The sequence below is a fragment of the Lynx rufus genome, unplaced genomic scaffold, assembly GCF_022079265.1.
Source record: "Lynx rufus isolate CCGP_SWC_20201006 ecotype Redwood Valley unplaced genomic scaffold, mLynRuf1.p SCAF_26, whole genome shotgun sequence".
Lineage (NCBI taxonomy): Eukaryota > Metazoa > Chordata > Mammalia > Carnivora > Felidae > Lynx > Lynx rufus.
This window is the reverse complement of record NW_025814841.1, coordinates 14,901,656-14,919,048: the sequence shown is the minus strand read 5'-3', so window position 1 is coordinate 14,919,048 and position 17,393 is coordinate 14,901,656. Positions and strand designations below refer to the sequence as shown.

The following is a 17,393-nucleotide window of genomic DNA, read 5'->3' as shown; positions in this document are numbered from 1 at the left end:
AAAATAAATAAAAAAAAACTTTACTCTAGTTGCCTATTCTCTTCCCTATACCCACAAGAATAAGTTCCCCGAAGGCAAGGTTGTATCTTTTATTTCAAGTGCCCAGTACCTGGTGCAGGACTGTTTACTGAATTCACGGAGAATTATAAAAGCAAGCACTAAACAGCAAAATGAAAGAGAGGAAGAGTCCACCACTATTTAAAACGTCAGAAGGTGATCCACAAAGGAGTACATCACTGAGACAGAGAAATGATATTCAGTGATAATCACCGTGGATTAACCCGCCGTCTCTACCAGCCTGAGGACGGTTATAATGATAGGGTACGAGTAGGACTCTCAGAGGGCTAGGACTACAGCTCCTGTCCTGCAGTGGCCACAAGCTGCCCACCTGAAAGAGCAACCTCACCTTCGGCTACAACAGCCCCACTCACTGCATGAGTAAGAAACAGTGACATGAAAAAACGCTCCTTGGTCTCTGGAGGCCCCTGGGGGAAGCTTTCCAGCACATGTTCTGTGATGGTTTCCTAGTGATGATTTAGTAACTCCTAGAACTTAAAAATAGTTTTAGGGTATTTTATATTTGTGTTTAAAGAAACAATATTCCTTAGAATCGTATCGCAACAGATGTCTCATCATTTTGTTACGAAGAAAAACATTCCAAGGGAAAAGAAAATGTAGACAAGAAGCCATGAGTGTTCATGTGACAGCAGTATCTTTACTCAAACAAGTAACGGATGTCCTGAGTCCTCCCATGGTTAGCATGTGATCCCAATTCCATAAATGTTCCTTTAAGAATGATATTTAAGCAGACTTATTCCATGTGAAATGTCTATGCAAGTTGTTCCTTAAGTAATTGATATAAATTCTTCTTAACATTAATACACTGTCTTGTGATATTTTAACCAATCATAGACTATCTAGACATTCAATACTTCTTTATTATCAGCAAAATATTGCCACTGTTCTAAAATAATTACCCAAGTCATTTGAGCAAAATCCTTAACCTCTCTAACAGTTCCTCATCTGTAAAATGAGGATAATAATTCCTGCATTCCAGGATTGCTGAAAGGATTACAGTTCGGGTATCTCTGTATATAAAGTAACCATCACTGTGCTTAGCATACAATCTGCTAATCACAAAAAGTTTCTGCTTTTTATCTTCCACAGAATTTTTAGTGATCTTGGTGAAGACAGTTTGCAATTTAATATTTTCCTTTTTGTGAAAACAGAAATAACACTCAGAAATCTGTATCATTCAGGGGCGCCTGGGCAGCTCAGTCGGTTAAGCGTCCGACTTTGGCTCAGGTCATGATCTCATGGTTTGTGAGTTCAAGCCCCATATTGGGCTCCGGGCTGACAGCTTGGAGCCTGGAGCCTGTTTTGGTTTCTGTGTCTCCCACTCTCTGTCCCTCCCCCACTCACTCTCTCTCTCTCTCAAAAATAAATAAACATTAAAAAAAAAAGAAATCTGGATCATTCACATACATATTCACGTACATGTGTGGGGAGTGCCTCTAAAGTATATATTTTTTTGTGTGCTTATTGGGTTTATCCACTTTGCCTCTCCGCATACAGACTTCTACTGGATTCAACAAAGTTAAGAATTCAGTTGATTAATTTCACAAATAAAAAAGGAAGTATCTGTTCCTTTGAAGCTAGAAATATGCTGTAAAAAGTTATTCTTATGGGGCTATATTGAGTTGGAATTAGATCTAGCAGAGATAAATAGATTTTATTACATACATTCTATTCAGACACTTCAATTCTTTTCTCCTAGAAATCATTCTTAGGATTTCCTCAAAATAGATACGGTTTTTATATCAAACTAGGGACCACACCAATTAAACTATGAACCCATATTTTCAATGTTAAAAGTTGACCTGTCAGGGTGCCTGGGTGGCTCAGTCAGTTAAGCATCTGACTTCAGCTCAGGTCATGACCTCACGGTTTGTGAGTTCGAGCCCCGCGTCAGGATCTGTGCTGACAGCTCAGAGCCTGGAGCCTGTTTCAGATTCTGCCTCTCCTCTGCTTGCACTCTGTCTCTCTCACTCTCAAAAAAATAAACATTAAAAAAAAATTTTTTATAAAAAAAAACCTGACCTGTCAAAACACTGCAGTTTCATTTCCTTAGCTTAAGTTACAATTCACACACATAAGTGGACAACAATAATTTTCAAATTAAAATTTTGTTATCAAAATAAATACTGTGCAGGAAGAGTCAATGTATAGCAAGCCTGAGATAGCTCTCCTTTGAAAGGTCTGCTTTCAAGATGGGACCCTTGGCTAGCATCTGTGAACCTAAATTTCTAAAATGTTCCCACAATTCCCTAACTGATAAGAATGGCTTACCGTGCCTAAATTGTTTGTGCAAACAATATGGTTTATGCTGAATATTGAATGCTTTCCTTCTGAGAGTTTGGAAATTTGGTATGTGCCATGTAATAGGTGCCTGTGTGGTCAGCTCCAATAAAAACCTTGGACACTGAATCTCTAATGAGCTTCTCCGGTAGATAATATTTCATCTGTGTTGTAACAATTCCCTGCTGGAGGCATTAAGCCCTTTCTGTGTGACTCACCTAGGAGAGGACTCTTGGAAACTTACATGTGGTTTCCTTCAGACGTTGTCCCATGTGCCTTTTCTTTTATTGATTTTTCTTTGTATAATAAATCATAGCTATGAGTACAAATATATACTAACTCCTAATAGTACTCCTAGAAAATCACAGAATCTTGGGGTGATTTGGGGACCTCCAACACAGCTGCCATAAAATGTCTTTGATCAAACTATCTTCTACTTTTTTCCCATTTTTATATTACGTTTTGTTAATTTCCTTGGGTACACTATTTAGGAATAGAGAAAATAGACTGAATAGTTAAGACAGATAAATAATTATATAAAATCTGCTATCAGAGAATAATCTCAGTAGATAGGAAATGAAAAAAAGCTAACAACTACCTAATTATAAACCCCCAAACATTTGGTGTTTCTCCTAGATTACAGCCATATTTTAAATACAAATTTTAGAATATTTGCAACAGATCATAACCTCTCAGGACATTTGCAAATCCTCACCAGGTTACTGGCAATTTTAGTAATTTCTTTCTTAGAAATTGATTTCCCTTTGGAGAGTGATAATCAAGCCCAATCGTTTTCATTTCAAAATAGAATATATTAATCAATTTAAAGATGTCTTTTTTTAGTTTTGAAAAGCATAAATATATTAAACATGCATTTGTCCCACGGCATGTCTGCAAATCAAAATCTACCGAAGTGAGAATTCTGAACTCTTTAAACTGTTCTCGAGAACTTCCCAGTAGCATTTCCAATGGTAGAGAAACTTACATTTTTTTGCAGTGTGGGCATTTTGCCAGAGTGTTGAACCTCAGTTCCATCCACTGTAAATAAAAAGAAAAGATTGAAAAGAAAAACAACTGAAAACTATCCAATCTGATAAGATGCTTCTCTTAGTTCAAATGTTACCAGGGATCACAGCAGAAGCAACCCCCTTCCCTGGGGGTATAGGCGCTTTCCCCCTCCAACACTTCTTCCGTCCCTTAAAATAAAGTTTGGGACTCTCCTTTGCGACAGTTCCCATGACTTGCCCAAGGCTTTGACGCAATCTAGGTTGGCTTCACAATGAAAACTGAATGTAATGCTGTAATTAGAATGATTTCTTTCAGCCTTATATCTCAGTTCACTCCCAAGGAATAAAAACATATTTTAGGGACCTTCAAAGATGTTTTGCCTTTAAATCTTGAAGACTAACCTTCAAAATATATGAATATTTAAATTCATTACTAGAATGCAGCTATTTATAATCTATTTATGTGGGAAACCTACAAAGTAAGTAAACTAAACAAAGGAGATACAGGGAGAACTCAACTCAGGCGGCTGCTCTCGGTTCTGTCCGTGCATATTCAAAGTAACAAATACAGTCTTTCTACAGCACCAATTTTTTTCCCTTGTAAATGTAGGCAACAGAATGGGCTATCTTCCTTGTTATTGAGATCCTTGAAATGGTTTCCTGGTAGCGGGTGAAAGTCTTTGAAAGAATGTGCAATATAAGTTTAAAGTAAATCTTAACTACAAAATGTATATTTAAAAATGCCTTGGGGTACCTGGGTGGCTCAATTAGTTAAATATCCAACTTCAACTCAGGTCATGAGTCGAAGTCTCACGGTTTGTGGGTTCGAGCCCTGCATTAGGCTCTGTGCTGACGACTGGCTGGAGCCTAGAGCCTGCTTCAGATGCTGTGTCTCCCTCTCTCTCTGCCCCTCCCTGATGACACTCTCTCGAAAAATAAAAAATAAAAAAAAATGCCTTTCTCAACTTCCATTTTGCTTGCTTTTCTATATACCTTCTTACAAAGTCTATTTCCTTTATAGTTTTAGGAGAATTCCTTTAAGTACTTCAGTTTTATCATCAAAACAACTTAATCTTTTATTAAAATTAATTTTTCTTTAGGATTCCAAATCACTCCTATCTCTTTTCATAACTTTCCAATTCTAGGTATAGTAGGGTTTCAATAAATTATATATAGCCAAATGTTTTCCACACAATAGAAGATAACTTTCAGAAAAGTCTTTGATGCATGACGTTTTTTTAATTTTTAAAAAATTCTTGAGTTTTGGGGCACCTGGGTGGCTCATTCGGATGAGCGTCCAACTTCGGCTCAGGTCATGATCTCCCTAGTTGGTGAGTTCGAGCCCCATGTTGGGCTCTGTGCTAACAGCTCAGAGCCTGGAGCCTGCTTTGGATTCTGTGTCTCCCTCTCTGCCCCGCCCCCACTCGTTCTCTCTCTCTCTCCCTCCCTCCCTCCCTCTCTCCCTCTCTCTCAAAATAAACATTAAAAAAATAAATAAAATGTAAAACTTAAAAAAATATTAACTTTTAAAAAAGATCAAATATATCTGGGTTTTCCTAGTCTCTTCCTTCATTTTTATTTCAAACCTCAAAGAAAGTTAGTTAACCTTGAAATTATCTCTCAGTCATGGTAGGGACATACAGTCCCAACATAAACAAACTAGAGATGAAACTACATGAATGTTCATTCCCTTCTCAAAATCATTATTTTTCAACATCTGGGAATGCCACACCAAGGCTACATTTTTTTTGCAAGCAACAGTGAATCTTTCTTTCATACTTATTTTGTAACAACTTAACTTACTGCAAAACTTATACTTTTTAAAAAAAAATTATTTATTTTGAGAGGGGGGTTGAGAGAGAGAAAGCACGCACATGTGCAAGTGGGGGGTGGGGGGAGCGGATCTCTGACGGTGCAGAGCCCAGTGTGGGGCTTGATCTCACAGACAGTGAGATAATGACCTGAGCCGAAACCAAGAGTCAGTCACTTAAGGAACTGAGCCATGCAAGTGCTCCCCACAAAACTTATTCTAAGTAAAAATGCCAGAATTAATGTGCTAATAAACAAAGATTGCTAGAGTTGTACAGAATATTGAGCAGTGAAGAATCTAGAAATCTTATTAGTGCTTTTTTATGTTTTTATAATTAGTTTTAGGACAGCTACTGAACTTGTAACGTCATTTCAAATTTTATTTATAAATAACAAATTTAAGTTTTTCCTAGTTAAAAGAACCAAAGCAGCCAAGGAGGCAATTATGAAACCCTTGAGCAAAGAGGAACTCAAAATCCAAGCCTGAAGGCTAACGTGTGGGCATAGAAATTCTAGAATTTTAGATGACCAACCTAAGGAGGTGATTTAGTCCAGTATTATCATTTTATAGTGTTCTTCATTTTAGCACAGATTATGCATGGTAAATTTAATTATAACTGATAAACAAGTAAGACTTCATTATGTAATTAGTAAATTATACAGCCAGCAACCTAACACATCGGGTTTTGTTATCTCCAAGTACTCACTTAAATGCAGCAAACTAAGAACAGAAAATCATCTATTATTAGAAATGATTTTGTCATAACCTATTCAAGGGAATGCAAATACTTGTGCTTTTGAAAGGAAGTTGACTTACTACTGTTCTTTTATCTCAAATGCAGCCTCTGCACTCTTAGAATTGTATTGCCAGAACTTCAATAGGGGGAAAAAAAACAAATTATCTTTCTTCCATCAGAAAAATTAAAGGCAACTTCTCTAAAACTCTAATCATTTTTAGCGAAGGTCTTCCAATATTTGGCTTATTTCTAACGATTTATGTAATAGGTAAACTCAGTTTCCTCAAGATATATTTTTAATCAACGTTAGAAGGCTCACAAGAAAGTTACACTGCTAAAAATGAATCATTTGACAATACCTTATTGGATTTTATTTTTTATTGGATACACTAGACAACCAGTGTCATTACTTTGAAGGACGCAAATTAAAACTATTGTTACTCTCCGCTACAGCACCAAACTGTATGTCCTATATCCAAATAAGGAAAATCTTACCCTGACTGAAGGTACTACATCAGAGCGAAGTTGAACCATCATGTATGACTCAGGCACATATTGTAGACTGTGTTAGTTTTTATTGAGGCATGTCAGCCCACAGTCAGATACTGGTTGACAAAGCATCTTGACCTACCTTTCATCAGCAACAGAGAACACCTGCCCCGTGGAAATGCAAAATTAAACTCCACTGTTCAGTGTCTTAAGAAACTTCTTTTATTTTCATGCGGGGCTAGCTAAATGCTATGTATTCCCTTTATTCTTCTGGAAAATTATTTTCCAAGCAACGTTCCTCCAAACAGTACTCTGACTAGATGATGCCCTCAAAATGATTTGAAGCTTAGAAAATATGTATAAATTAAAACTCCCTCCTGGATATTGACAATGATGCCTGGTAAGAGTGCTAAAGAATATACCCGTAGGGGCACCAGGTAGCTAAGTTGGTTAGGCATCTGACTCTTGATTTCAGCTCAGGTCATGATCTCATGGTTCCTGAGTTCGAGCCCCACCTCCAGCTCAGTGCTGACAGTGAGGAGTCTGCTTGGAATTCTCTCTCTCTCTCTCTCTCTCTCTCTCTCTCTCCTTCCCTCTATCCCTCCCCGCCTCAAAATAAATAAATAAACTTAAAAAAAACACACCTATAAAAAAATATTTGTTTAGTTTTTTTTTATCCTAGCAATTACCAATGACCATGGAACTCTTTATTCACATAACACCTGTTATTATCCTGCAAAATGAATGTTCTATTGAATACAGTTTGGAAAATACAAATCTAGCTTTTCTAAACATCGTCCATGGTTCCAGCCAGGCTGTGAAATAAATAGTGGGAATAGTGTGGATTCATAGTAAATTTAACTTTAGCATTGTAACACTGAGATATTAAAAGATGTTATGATAAACAGAAGGTTGTTGAGGACATAGTCCATTATATTGTTCTTTTAGCTTAATCCATGGAAATAATTCTCTTTCAGTTGACAGTATTCCAATAAACCTTCTCCTATGTGATCTTTTTTAAAAAAATCATGAATATCTTGTAATAGAGTATGTTTTCCTCTCTTCATCGACTCTAGAGGTCTCAAAGCGAAAATTCAGACCAATTTTAAAAACTGTACAGGAGTAAATATTGTACATATTTATATCCTTATGTATGATTTATCATATTTTTTCTTCCCTTTGTTTTCATTGTCCCGAAATTTTCATATTTCCTTTTCAATGCTATTGAACTTTGTAACTTATCTCAATTGTTTCTAAGCCTTGTAAGCCAAGCTGAAACAAAGTAGAGAAAAAGTAAATGAATCCTAATAGTTAAAAGCTTGAAGGACAAAGGACATATGACAAAGGACATAAGACTATTTGTGGTCAGCATAATAATAAGGATAAGGCAAAGTTCTTGAGTCAGAATTAAGATATTTGCAGTTTATTTATTTAAAAATTTTTTAATGTTTATTTATTTTTGAGAGAGAGACAGAGCACGCGAACAGGGGAAGGACAGAGAGAGAGACACAGAATCCGAAGCAGGCTCCAGGCTCTGAGCTGTCAGCACAGAGCCTGACGCAGGGCTCGAACTCATGGACCGTGAGACCATGACCTAAGCTGAAGTCGGACGCCCAACCGACTGAGCCACCCAGGCGCCCTAAGCAGTTTATTTATTTTTTACAACACTGAGTAGCTCTCACTAATCTGAAACTCTCAAAAGTAAGAGCCACCCCATTAGGTATGTACTGTGTACTCTCATCACCAAAAACTTGTTTTCTAGGAATTTTTAAATCATCTTTAAATATCACATATTAATCCAAAACACCCTTTCCTGCTAAAGAATTAAGGTTTTTAATCATATTCACTGTGTTAATATGCTAATATGATTCACTTGCCTACACTAAATATTAAATAAAAAAGAGCTAGTTTTAGAAGTTTGTCTCTGAATTGTTCATTACTTTAGTAGTTTTCTTCTCGTGTGAAAATATCTAAATGCATAAAGTACTTTTTAAAGTATTAAAAATCATGTCACATACATGTGTTTTAACCTCTCAATTTGGATCACTCTCTCGGATTCATACCAGGTGATTTCAAAAAATTAAATATGACCTTTCTAAGAGTTGTCTTTGATTTCCTTTTTTCCTCATTCCCTTATCTACTCTATTATCAGCACGTTAATTCTCTCTCAAAATCTTTACGCCATTCCCCAACCATCATCATCACTTTTTTTGAATAATAAAAGTCAAACATCTAGTCTTGCCCCTCTTCAGCCTTTCCCTCCATGCAATCCATGTTCCATTTTATACATAGCATCCCTACATACAGAATTAATTATAAAGCTCTACTGAAGCTTTCATTACTCTGAGCAGAATGTCACTCACTCCCTCTAGGCTGGGTACTTCTGTGGGTGCGCGAAGAACCCTCCGTTATTTCCTACTCTAGCCTAAACACCCTAAACATATTTCATATAATTCTTGTTTTAATTGTCTTTCTTCTCCAATTAGATTATAAAACTGCATGAGGGCAAGGAATGTGTCTTCCTGTTCCTTCATTATGCAGTCCAGTGCCTGGCGCGCACTCAGTAATTATATTTGAACAAATGAAATCAGCTCACTGACAATGTGGCTCTAAAGATTATCCGTGGCAAGGATTTAGAAAATAAAATTTAGCTGAGCAAATGCAAATGTAAGCTAATTATGGAGGGGAATTGACTGAACAAGTTGAAAAGAAATCTGTTTTGAAGATCTTTAAATGGTATTTCAAAATATAATTTGTTCACATGTAAGAAAGAAAATAATAAATATATTTAATATGTATTTAACTTAGTCAAATCACTTGATATCTATCAATACCTACAGAGTGTATTGTCCTATGTAGTAATTTTCAAAAAGAAATTTTTTAACTACTCCCACCAGCTATATCTTCTAATTAAGCAACTTAGTCACCGATTTAATGAATAAAGTATAAGGAAGAAGATTTATCTTCTCCTTACAAGATCAGAAGTATCCTAGAAATTCTGATTAAATGAATTAAATCAGATAGATGCATGCATTTCCATTTCTTTTCCTAAACTTGACTGAAATAGGGGTAAATGAATTTTAAAAAGTATAATACCATAAGGGTAACGAGGAGAGATGGCCCCAAATCTCTGAACAACGGAACGCTCGTGGAGCCTGGAGCTGGCTTAGTGAAAGGGGTGCTGAAACTTGCCTGTCTGCAGAGAGATATGCCAAAGGAAAGCAAGCTGTTTCAGGTATTGGGGCTACCACGTGTTTTCCGAGGTGGGGCTCCTAGCAGTATCCCCTGTAAATGCTTCCCTACCCTCCACAAAACTGGAAACCCCTCTCTTCCCGGTACATGCAAGAAAAGAGTGATTTATTCTGAAGAGAAACTGGACAAGAGAGCTTGTGAACTGAGAAACACCTGCCATAGCAGAAGGCAAGAATAAAAGAAAGGAATCAAGTTAAAGTCTACGGTTTGAACAGTGGATGAGACCTTGATCTCATTACCTTTAACTCCTAAATGCTGCCTCCCAGGCATATCACTCACAAGAAACTGCAGGATTTTTCCCCAGAGAAACTTGCCCTCCAAGAAGACTTCTTGATACTAAGAGTTGACGGTTCTTCAAAAAAGTGGGAGAGGGAGAAGAAAAAGAAGAGGAAGATGCAGAAGAAGGAGGAAGGAGGGAAGGAGGGAAGGAGGGAAGGAAGGAAGGAAGGAGGGAAGGAAGGAAAGAAGGAGGGAAGGAAGGAAGGAAAGGAGAAAGATCTTAACTCTGCTGCATGAATAGAGGTTCCAATCAGTGACTGACCCTCAAATATAAATGAACTTTTCTGTAAAATCTCTACCACAAAAAAAAGAAAAGGTGGGGAGAAAACAGAGACAAGGCATAAAGAAGAAAAATACTTCACAAAAAAATAGAACTAATAGTTTCAGAAAGATGCCATAGAGAAGAGAATGCTCTTTAGAAAAAGGAAAAACTAACCAGAGAACACAGGAAAAGTCTTTGAGATTAAAAATTAAGTTAGAAAATCTGAAATTAAAATTTTGAATTAAGTTTGGAAGATATAATCAGGAAAGTGTTCCAGTAAGTAAAAGAAAAAGCCAAACCTTAAAAGAAAATGTAAGAAAAAAGAAAAAAGAGTCAATAATTCAGGTGATCTAAAGAGTTCTAGAAAGTGGGAACAAAGAAAAGAAAATAGTCTAGACCATAAGAGGGCCCACTGAGTACCCAGACAATGAATTCAAACATATCCTCCCTAAGACACATTCTTTTTATAAATGTTTTTTAACTTGAGTATAGTTGACACACAGTGTTACGTCTCTCGAGTGAACAACACAGTGATTCAACTAGTCTTTATATTATGGTATGCTCACCACAGGTGTAACTACCATCTGTCATCATACAACACTATTACAATATCATTGGCTGCGTTCCCTATGCTGGTCCTTTTATTCCATGACTTATTCATTCCGTAACTGGAAGCCTGTACCTCCCACTATCCTTCAAACACTCACTCCCTTACACTGGCAACCATCAGTATGTTCTCTATATTTATATTTATGGATCTCCACTTTTTGTTTGTTCATTAGATTCCACATATAAGTGGAATTATATGGTATTTGTCTTTCTAAGTCTGACTTATTTCACTTAGCATAATACCCTCTAGGTCCACTCATGTTGTCACAAATGGTAAGATCTCATCCTTTCTAAAGGCTGCGTAATATTCCAGTGTGTATGTATGTATGTATGTATCTGTATCACATCTTCTTTTTCCATCCTAAGACATATTCCAATGCAATTTCAGAGCACTGGAGAAAATGAAAGAAGAAAGAGGCAAATAAAGAGAAAAAGAAGAAAGGACATGGAATTAGGGCAGTAGTTGAACTTTTCATTAATAGTGGAGCAAAGCCTTTTAAATTTTTGAGAGGAAACAATTAGCAACCTACAATTCTACATCTGGACAAACTATAAAGTACATGTGAGATTAGATTAAAAACTGTTTAAGAAGTAGAAGGTCTCAAATTTATTTCCTTGCATATTTTCTCAGAAAGCTAAGAGGGGATGTAGTTCACCAAAATGAAGGAGTAAACCAAGAGCTGTAAGGAAGGCATGAGATCCAATACAGGAAAAGAAAAATGGAATTCCTAGGATAATGATGAAGGGAAATCCCACAATGGGAGCTGTGTAGCAAGAAGCCTCAATAATAGATTCCCTGATGTGTCTGACTATATTGATAGGAATTTTATAGTTCTATAAAATAATATGGGAATAAGTAATGATTTGTAATAGAAAATTAAATTCAAGGGGCACCTGGGTGGCGCAGTCGGTTAAGCGTCCGACTTCCGCCAGGTCACGATCTCGCGGTCCGTGAGTTCGAGCCCCGCGTCAGGCTCTGGGCTGATGGCTCAGAGCCTGGAGCCTGTTTCCGATTCTGTGTCTCCCTCTCTCTCTGCCCCTCCCCCGTTCATGCTCTGTCTCTCTCTGTCCCAAAAATAAATAAAAAACGTTGAAAAAAAAATTAAAAAAAAAAAAGAAAATTAAATTCAAAAGGAGGAGAGACAATTATTCTTTTTTTTTTTTTTTTAAGTAATCTCTATACCCAGTGTGGAGCTCAAACTCATGACTCTGAGATCAAGAGTCAGATGCTCTACCAAATGAGCCAGCCAGGTGCCCCAAAAGGAGGATACACAATTATTAACAAATCCAAAAAAAATCTGAAAAGTCATACAGTGCCAAAATATAATATATTACTTGACTAAGCTGTGAACATAATTTACCTAATCATAAAAAAAATAAACATTAAGCATTAATTGAAAAAAATATTAAAACTCTACCTGGAGCATGGAATCGAGAAAAGGACTATGAGTGGGGGAAGGGATGTTATGAGTGCTAAATCCTCAACCTGCATTGTACAGGGTAATAGGTAATATCTAAAACCAAAAAGAAAAAAGGGTAAACAAACAATTTAAACACATGTACATAATACCAGCACAGCAGCTGGAAATGCGGGAAGTATTTGGAGGATGGTATTTGGGGATGATCACTATTTTCCTTATAAGCTTTACAATCCCATTTAACATTGAAATTATGCACATGAATTGCTCTACTAAAAATAAAAATTAGAAGGAAAAAAATGCAAATCATCTACACTTGCTTAAACATGTTCGTCCCTTAGATTATCCTGCAGTGGAAGACCACTGTGACCTCAGCCCTGCCCAGGCTTACACTCTGGAAGTTTTCATTAATACTTAGGTTCTAAAGAAAATTTTTTTGTCTCCTATGAGGGCTGAATAACAAAAGAAAACCTTCCTGACAGGGCAAGGCATTATGAACTTAACTTTTAAAAATCAAACTTAGGGGTGCCTGGGTGGCTCAGTCGGTTAAGCGTCCGACTTTGACTCAGGTCATGATCTCACAGTTTGTGGGTTCAAGTCCTGTGTCAAGTTCTGTGCTGACAGCTCGGAGCCTGGAACCTGCTTCAGGTTCTGTGTCTCCCTCTCTCTCTGCCCTTCCCCCACTCAGTCTCTCTCTCTCTCTCTCTCTCAAAAGTAAATAAACATTGAAAAAAATGTATTAAAAAATCAAACTTAGGGTTAGAGTTAAAAGTTAGTTGAACAAGAATTCCTATAACTACTTATAACTTCTTATTTTTTCCCCAGTAGTTTATCTAATTATGGACACCAGGGTTAACTCCCTTTACTCCAAGTTTAATTTTTTAAAAAGCAGAAAAAATTTTGATAAATTATAATAAGAATTTTTCTTGAATCTAGAAACCACAAATCTTCTGATTAAGTGCACTTGGATAAAACTACAAGACCATGAGGGGTGGTCAAATCTATGTGATCGTGACCTACATGTACAGATTGATGTCACTGTGACAAATGTCCGGTTACTTACCAGGAATGTGTTTCCACAATGCCCACACACGACCCTTGTACCTTCTGGTTGGACTGGCAATGCAGGTTGAGCTGGTTGTTCTTCAGAAATAAGCATTACTGGGCCAAGGTTAATTATGCGTCTACTGTGGAGAGAGAAATGAAACAACGTCATTATCCCACAAATGGACTGAGGGCAAAACCTGTAATACATGACCAAAAACATGGAATATAGCATTGAAAATAAATAAATTGTCAGGCTTCGAAGCTAAATTCACAGAAAGTAGCAATAAGCAATACTTCAAAAGCAAAAAAAAAAAATGAGAGTTTTTAATATTTTTGATGGAAACCATATATTATAGTGTTGGTTCCTAATCAATGACCTTGGGAACCATTTCACTGCCTTTTTCAAGTTCTTATAAGTCCAAATCAGAAAATAGTTTTTATCATTCCCTATCTAGGAACACAAGTTGAGTTTTGTAGAAAACTACAAAAGTTAAAATATTCCACATCAATAAATACGTTGCGTGCCATGAAGGTACCAAAGTGCTGAGTCACAACCAAATTTCTCTGAGTAGGTTGGTATTCCTTGATGTCTATTTAATCACAGTTGGACAAAAAGGAAGATAAGAAGGCTTCTTTCTCTTCCCTTGCCTGCCATCAGATGGGGTTGCAAATGTTTCATAGAAAGGTCAAAGAGCCAGAAATCACAGAAAAAACACAGGTAAAGTCTTGACAGACTCCGATCTGGGCACATCTATAATGGCATTTGATATGGGCAAATAGCTCCAGAATTTACTGCCTAGAGTATGTTCAGCAAAGACCAGTATAGCACATGGTAAGCTACACAATGATGACTAAAACACTTCCAGATTAAGATGAATTTCATCAAAGGTAAACTAGGCGGTTACTTTTATTTATTTTTTTCCCTTTGGAACATCTTTATTTGAGTTGATCTTAATCACTCATATATACATTACAGTTGGGTGACACCTCCCTTCACTGATGTAACAGGGGTCTGAAATGGCTTACAAATAGTGTTCTTAGAAACACCTTCATTACAACTATTTAAACATCTGACTGCATGCATTACAGAATGGGTTTATTCTATTCACTCATATAATACCAGTGTGAATACAGGTTGCAACTAGAGATCTCATAAATATCCTTATTACAAGTGTTCCTAATAACTTCACTATATACATAACAATGAGGATAAGTGGTTACTTTTAAATAAGTTTCATGAGTCACTAATTTATTACACTGCATTAAGTACTGACATAACATCAAGAAATCTTTCATTGCTCATTCAAGAATATTATATCTTATAAATACTTGTGACCATTAATTTCAAACTAATCATATCATTCCTTTAACAAAGGGAAAATAATAATCTAACTCCTGTAATTACTTTGAGGACAAAGACTCTAGAACAAAGCCTGGCACATAATAAGCCTTTAATAAATACTAGTTGAATGAACGAACGAATGAATGAATGAATGTTTATCTCTTACCAGTTAGGTCTCGGACATCCTATTCGCCGAGATGTGTCCTTACAAATGAGGAGACAATTACAAGGGCATCTAACATATTTCTTCCCTGTTGGGGGGTTTTTGATTGGCTAGATAAGGGAAGAAAATGCAAACACAGCAAATTAACCAAAGGACAGATTGCCAAAGCTTGTTTATGTATAAAAAGGAAATGATTCCTTAAAAACGTAGGCTCCCCATAGTGCTATCAAAGTACAGGTTAAGGAAAAGTGCATCATAAGTGGTTTTAAATAGCTCAGATGTTGGCAAGCACTCTATGAAGTCTGGGGGCTGCAGAAATTTAATTGTGAAGGGCGTATTTCAAAGTTTGCTTGCACTGCCCTTTCAATATGAGAAGAAAATTTAAGTGCACAACAAAAATTGTTTTCCCTTTAAAGTTTTAGGACAAGACAAAGTCATCTATCTGTCCCACCAGGTACAAACATTCACTAGTTTCTTGCACCTGTCTGGGAAGAGTGAGCTCATTAAGAATAGTGGGCAAAGAGGAGTGTATGATAAATTTGAACTTGACTGCCTGGAATATAAGAAGTGATCATTTTGTTACATCTTTTAGCTTAAAAACAAACAACCTGCAATAACTCTTAATGCTAACGTCTTTTTAACTTTACAGTAAATGTAAAAGCAAGAATAAACACCAAAGAAAACAATCCTTTCAACACTAGGACTCAGGCCTGTTAAAGTAAATAACCTATAAAGCAATGGAAGGACTAGAACATCACTCTCCTGGGCATGCCTGCCAAAAATGTACAACCTGAATCCAGTCATGAGGGAATACCAGACAAACCCAAACTGAGGAACATTCTACAAAACATCTTGCCTGTACTTTTTGAAAATATCAAGGCAGTACAAGACAAAGAAAGACTACATTTCAGATTAAGGGAAATTAAAGAGACATGACATCAAATATGCATGCAATTCTGGATTCACTCCTGGACCATGTTTTTTGTTTGTTTGTTTGTTTGTTTGTTTTCTAATGGAACCATTGAGCAAATATGAGTTAGGTCAAAAGATCAGATAACAGCATTGTGTTAATGTTAATTTCCTACATTTGATAACTGTACTATGATTGTATAAGTGACTGTCCTTTTTTTTTTTTTTTTTTTTTTAAGGAAATTCACACTAAAATATTTAGGAGTAGAGGGACCTCTGGGTGGCTCAGTCAGCTAAGCATCCAACTTCAGCTCAGGTCATGATCTTGCAGTTTGTAAGTTCAAGCCCCGCGTCAGGCTCTGTGCTGACAGCTCGGAGCCTGGAGCCTGCTTCTGATTTTGTGTCTCCCTATCTCTCTGCTCCTCTCCTGTTCTCTCTCTCTCTCTCTCTCTCTCTCTCAAAAATAAATAAACATTAAAAAAATTTTTTTTAATGTTTAGGGATAGAAAAGCCCCATGTCTGCAATTACCTTAAAAGGTTCTTAAAAAAAAAGAAAGAAAGATAGGAAGAAAGAAAGAAAAGATTATTTATTTAAAGAAAGTGAATGTGACAAAATATTAACACATTTGGGGAATGTGGGTACAGAATGTGTGGGAATTCTCTGTACATAATATGTACTATTATTTTTGTAACATAATTTCAAATCTGTGACATATTTCAAAAAAAGATTTAAAAATTTAAGGAAACAACCTTGTTAGAAATATATAAAAATTAACAATAAGTCATCAATAATTTATTAAGCTATATTACAGATAAAATCTGAAAATCTAAATATCCCAAAGTTATAAACATCCAGAATGTGTTACTATTCAATCTAAAATATCAAGAAAACCAGGGGTGCCTGGGTGGTTCAGTCAGTTAAGCATCCAAATTCAGCTCAGGTCATAATCTCATGGTTTGTGAGTTCGAGCCCCACATCAGGCTCTGCGCTGACAGCTCAGAACCTGGAGCCTGCTTCCGATTCTGTGTCTCCCCTTGTCTCTGCCCCTCCCCATGCTCATGTTCTGTCTCTCTCTGTTTCTCAATAATAAATAAACATTAAAAAAATGTAAATATCAAGAAAACCAGAACTTGGGTTAATTTATCTATACATCCAAATTCTACCATTAAATAAACATGTACTTGGCAAATGACAAGTTTTTCTTAAAATTTTTTTAATGTTTATTTTTTGAGAGAGAGAGATAGAGCATGAACAAAGGAGGAGCAGAGAGAGGGGGAGCAGAGAGAGGGGGAGACACAGAGAGAAGGAGATCTGAAGCAGGTTCCAGGCTCTGAGCTGTCACGACAGCACAGAACCCAATGCAGGGCTCGAACTCAAGGACCGCAAGATCATGACCTGAGCTGAAGTTGGCCACTTAACTGACTGAGCCACCCAAAGGCCCCTACCAGCTTTTTTTATATTTTATTCCCACCTTACCTGTAGACCCCAGTTCCCTCGTTTACAAAACAAGGCAACTGAATTAGACAATTTTAAGCACTAGTCCTTAGTGCCAGCTCATGGCTTGTCATGTCTGATCTGCTGGGACACGGGGGTGACACTGTCCTGATGCATAAGTTTTAGAATTCTTACTTAGCAAAATGAACTTGTATGTGCCAGATGCAGTGCTGGGCACTTTGCCCCTGTAATCCCAAGAGCAACCCTATTAGGTAGG

General features: G+C 36.7%; 1 protein-coding gene across 1 annotated transcript in view; it reads right to left on the bottom strand.

Moving 5' to 3' along the window:
* The window catches only part of PIP4P2 (phosphatidylinositol-4,5-bisphosphate 4-phosphatase 2), a 59,018-nt gene that overhangs the window by 19,453 nt on the left and 22,172 nt on the right, over positions 1-17,393 (bottom strand). The window contains exons 3-5 of the mRNA XM_047089006.1: positions 14,776-14,882; positions 13,284-13,407; positions 3,344-3,396 (exon numbers count right to left, since the gene is read on the bottom strand). Of these exons, the coding sequence (XP_046944962.1) occupies positions 3,344-3,396; positions 13,284-13,407; positions 14,776-14,882 (284 nt within the window). The remainder of the gene's footprint in view (positions 1-3,343; positions 3,397-13,283; positions 13,408-14,775; positions 14,883-17,393) is intronic.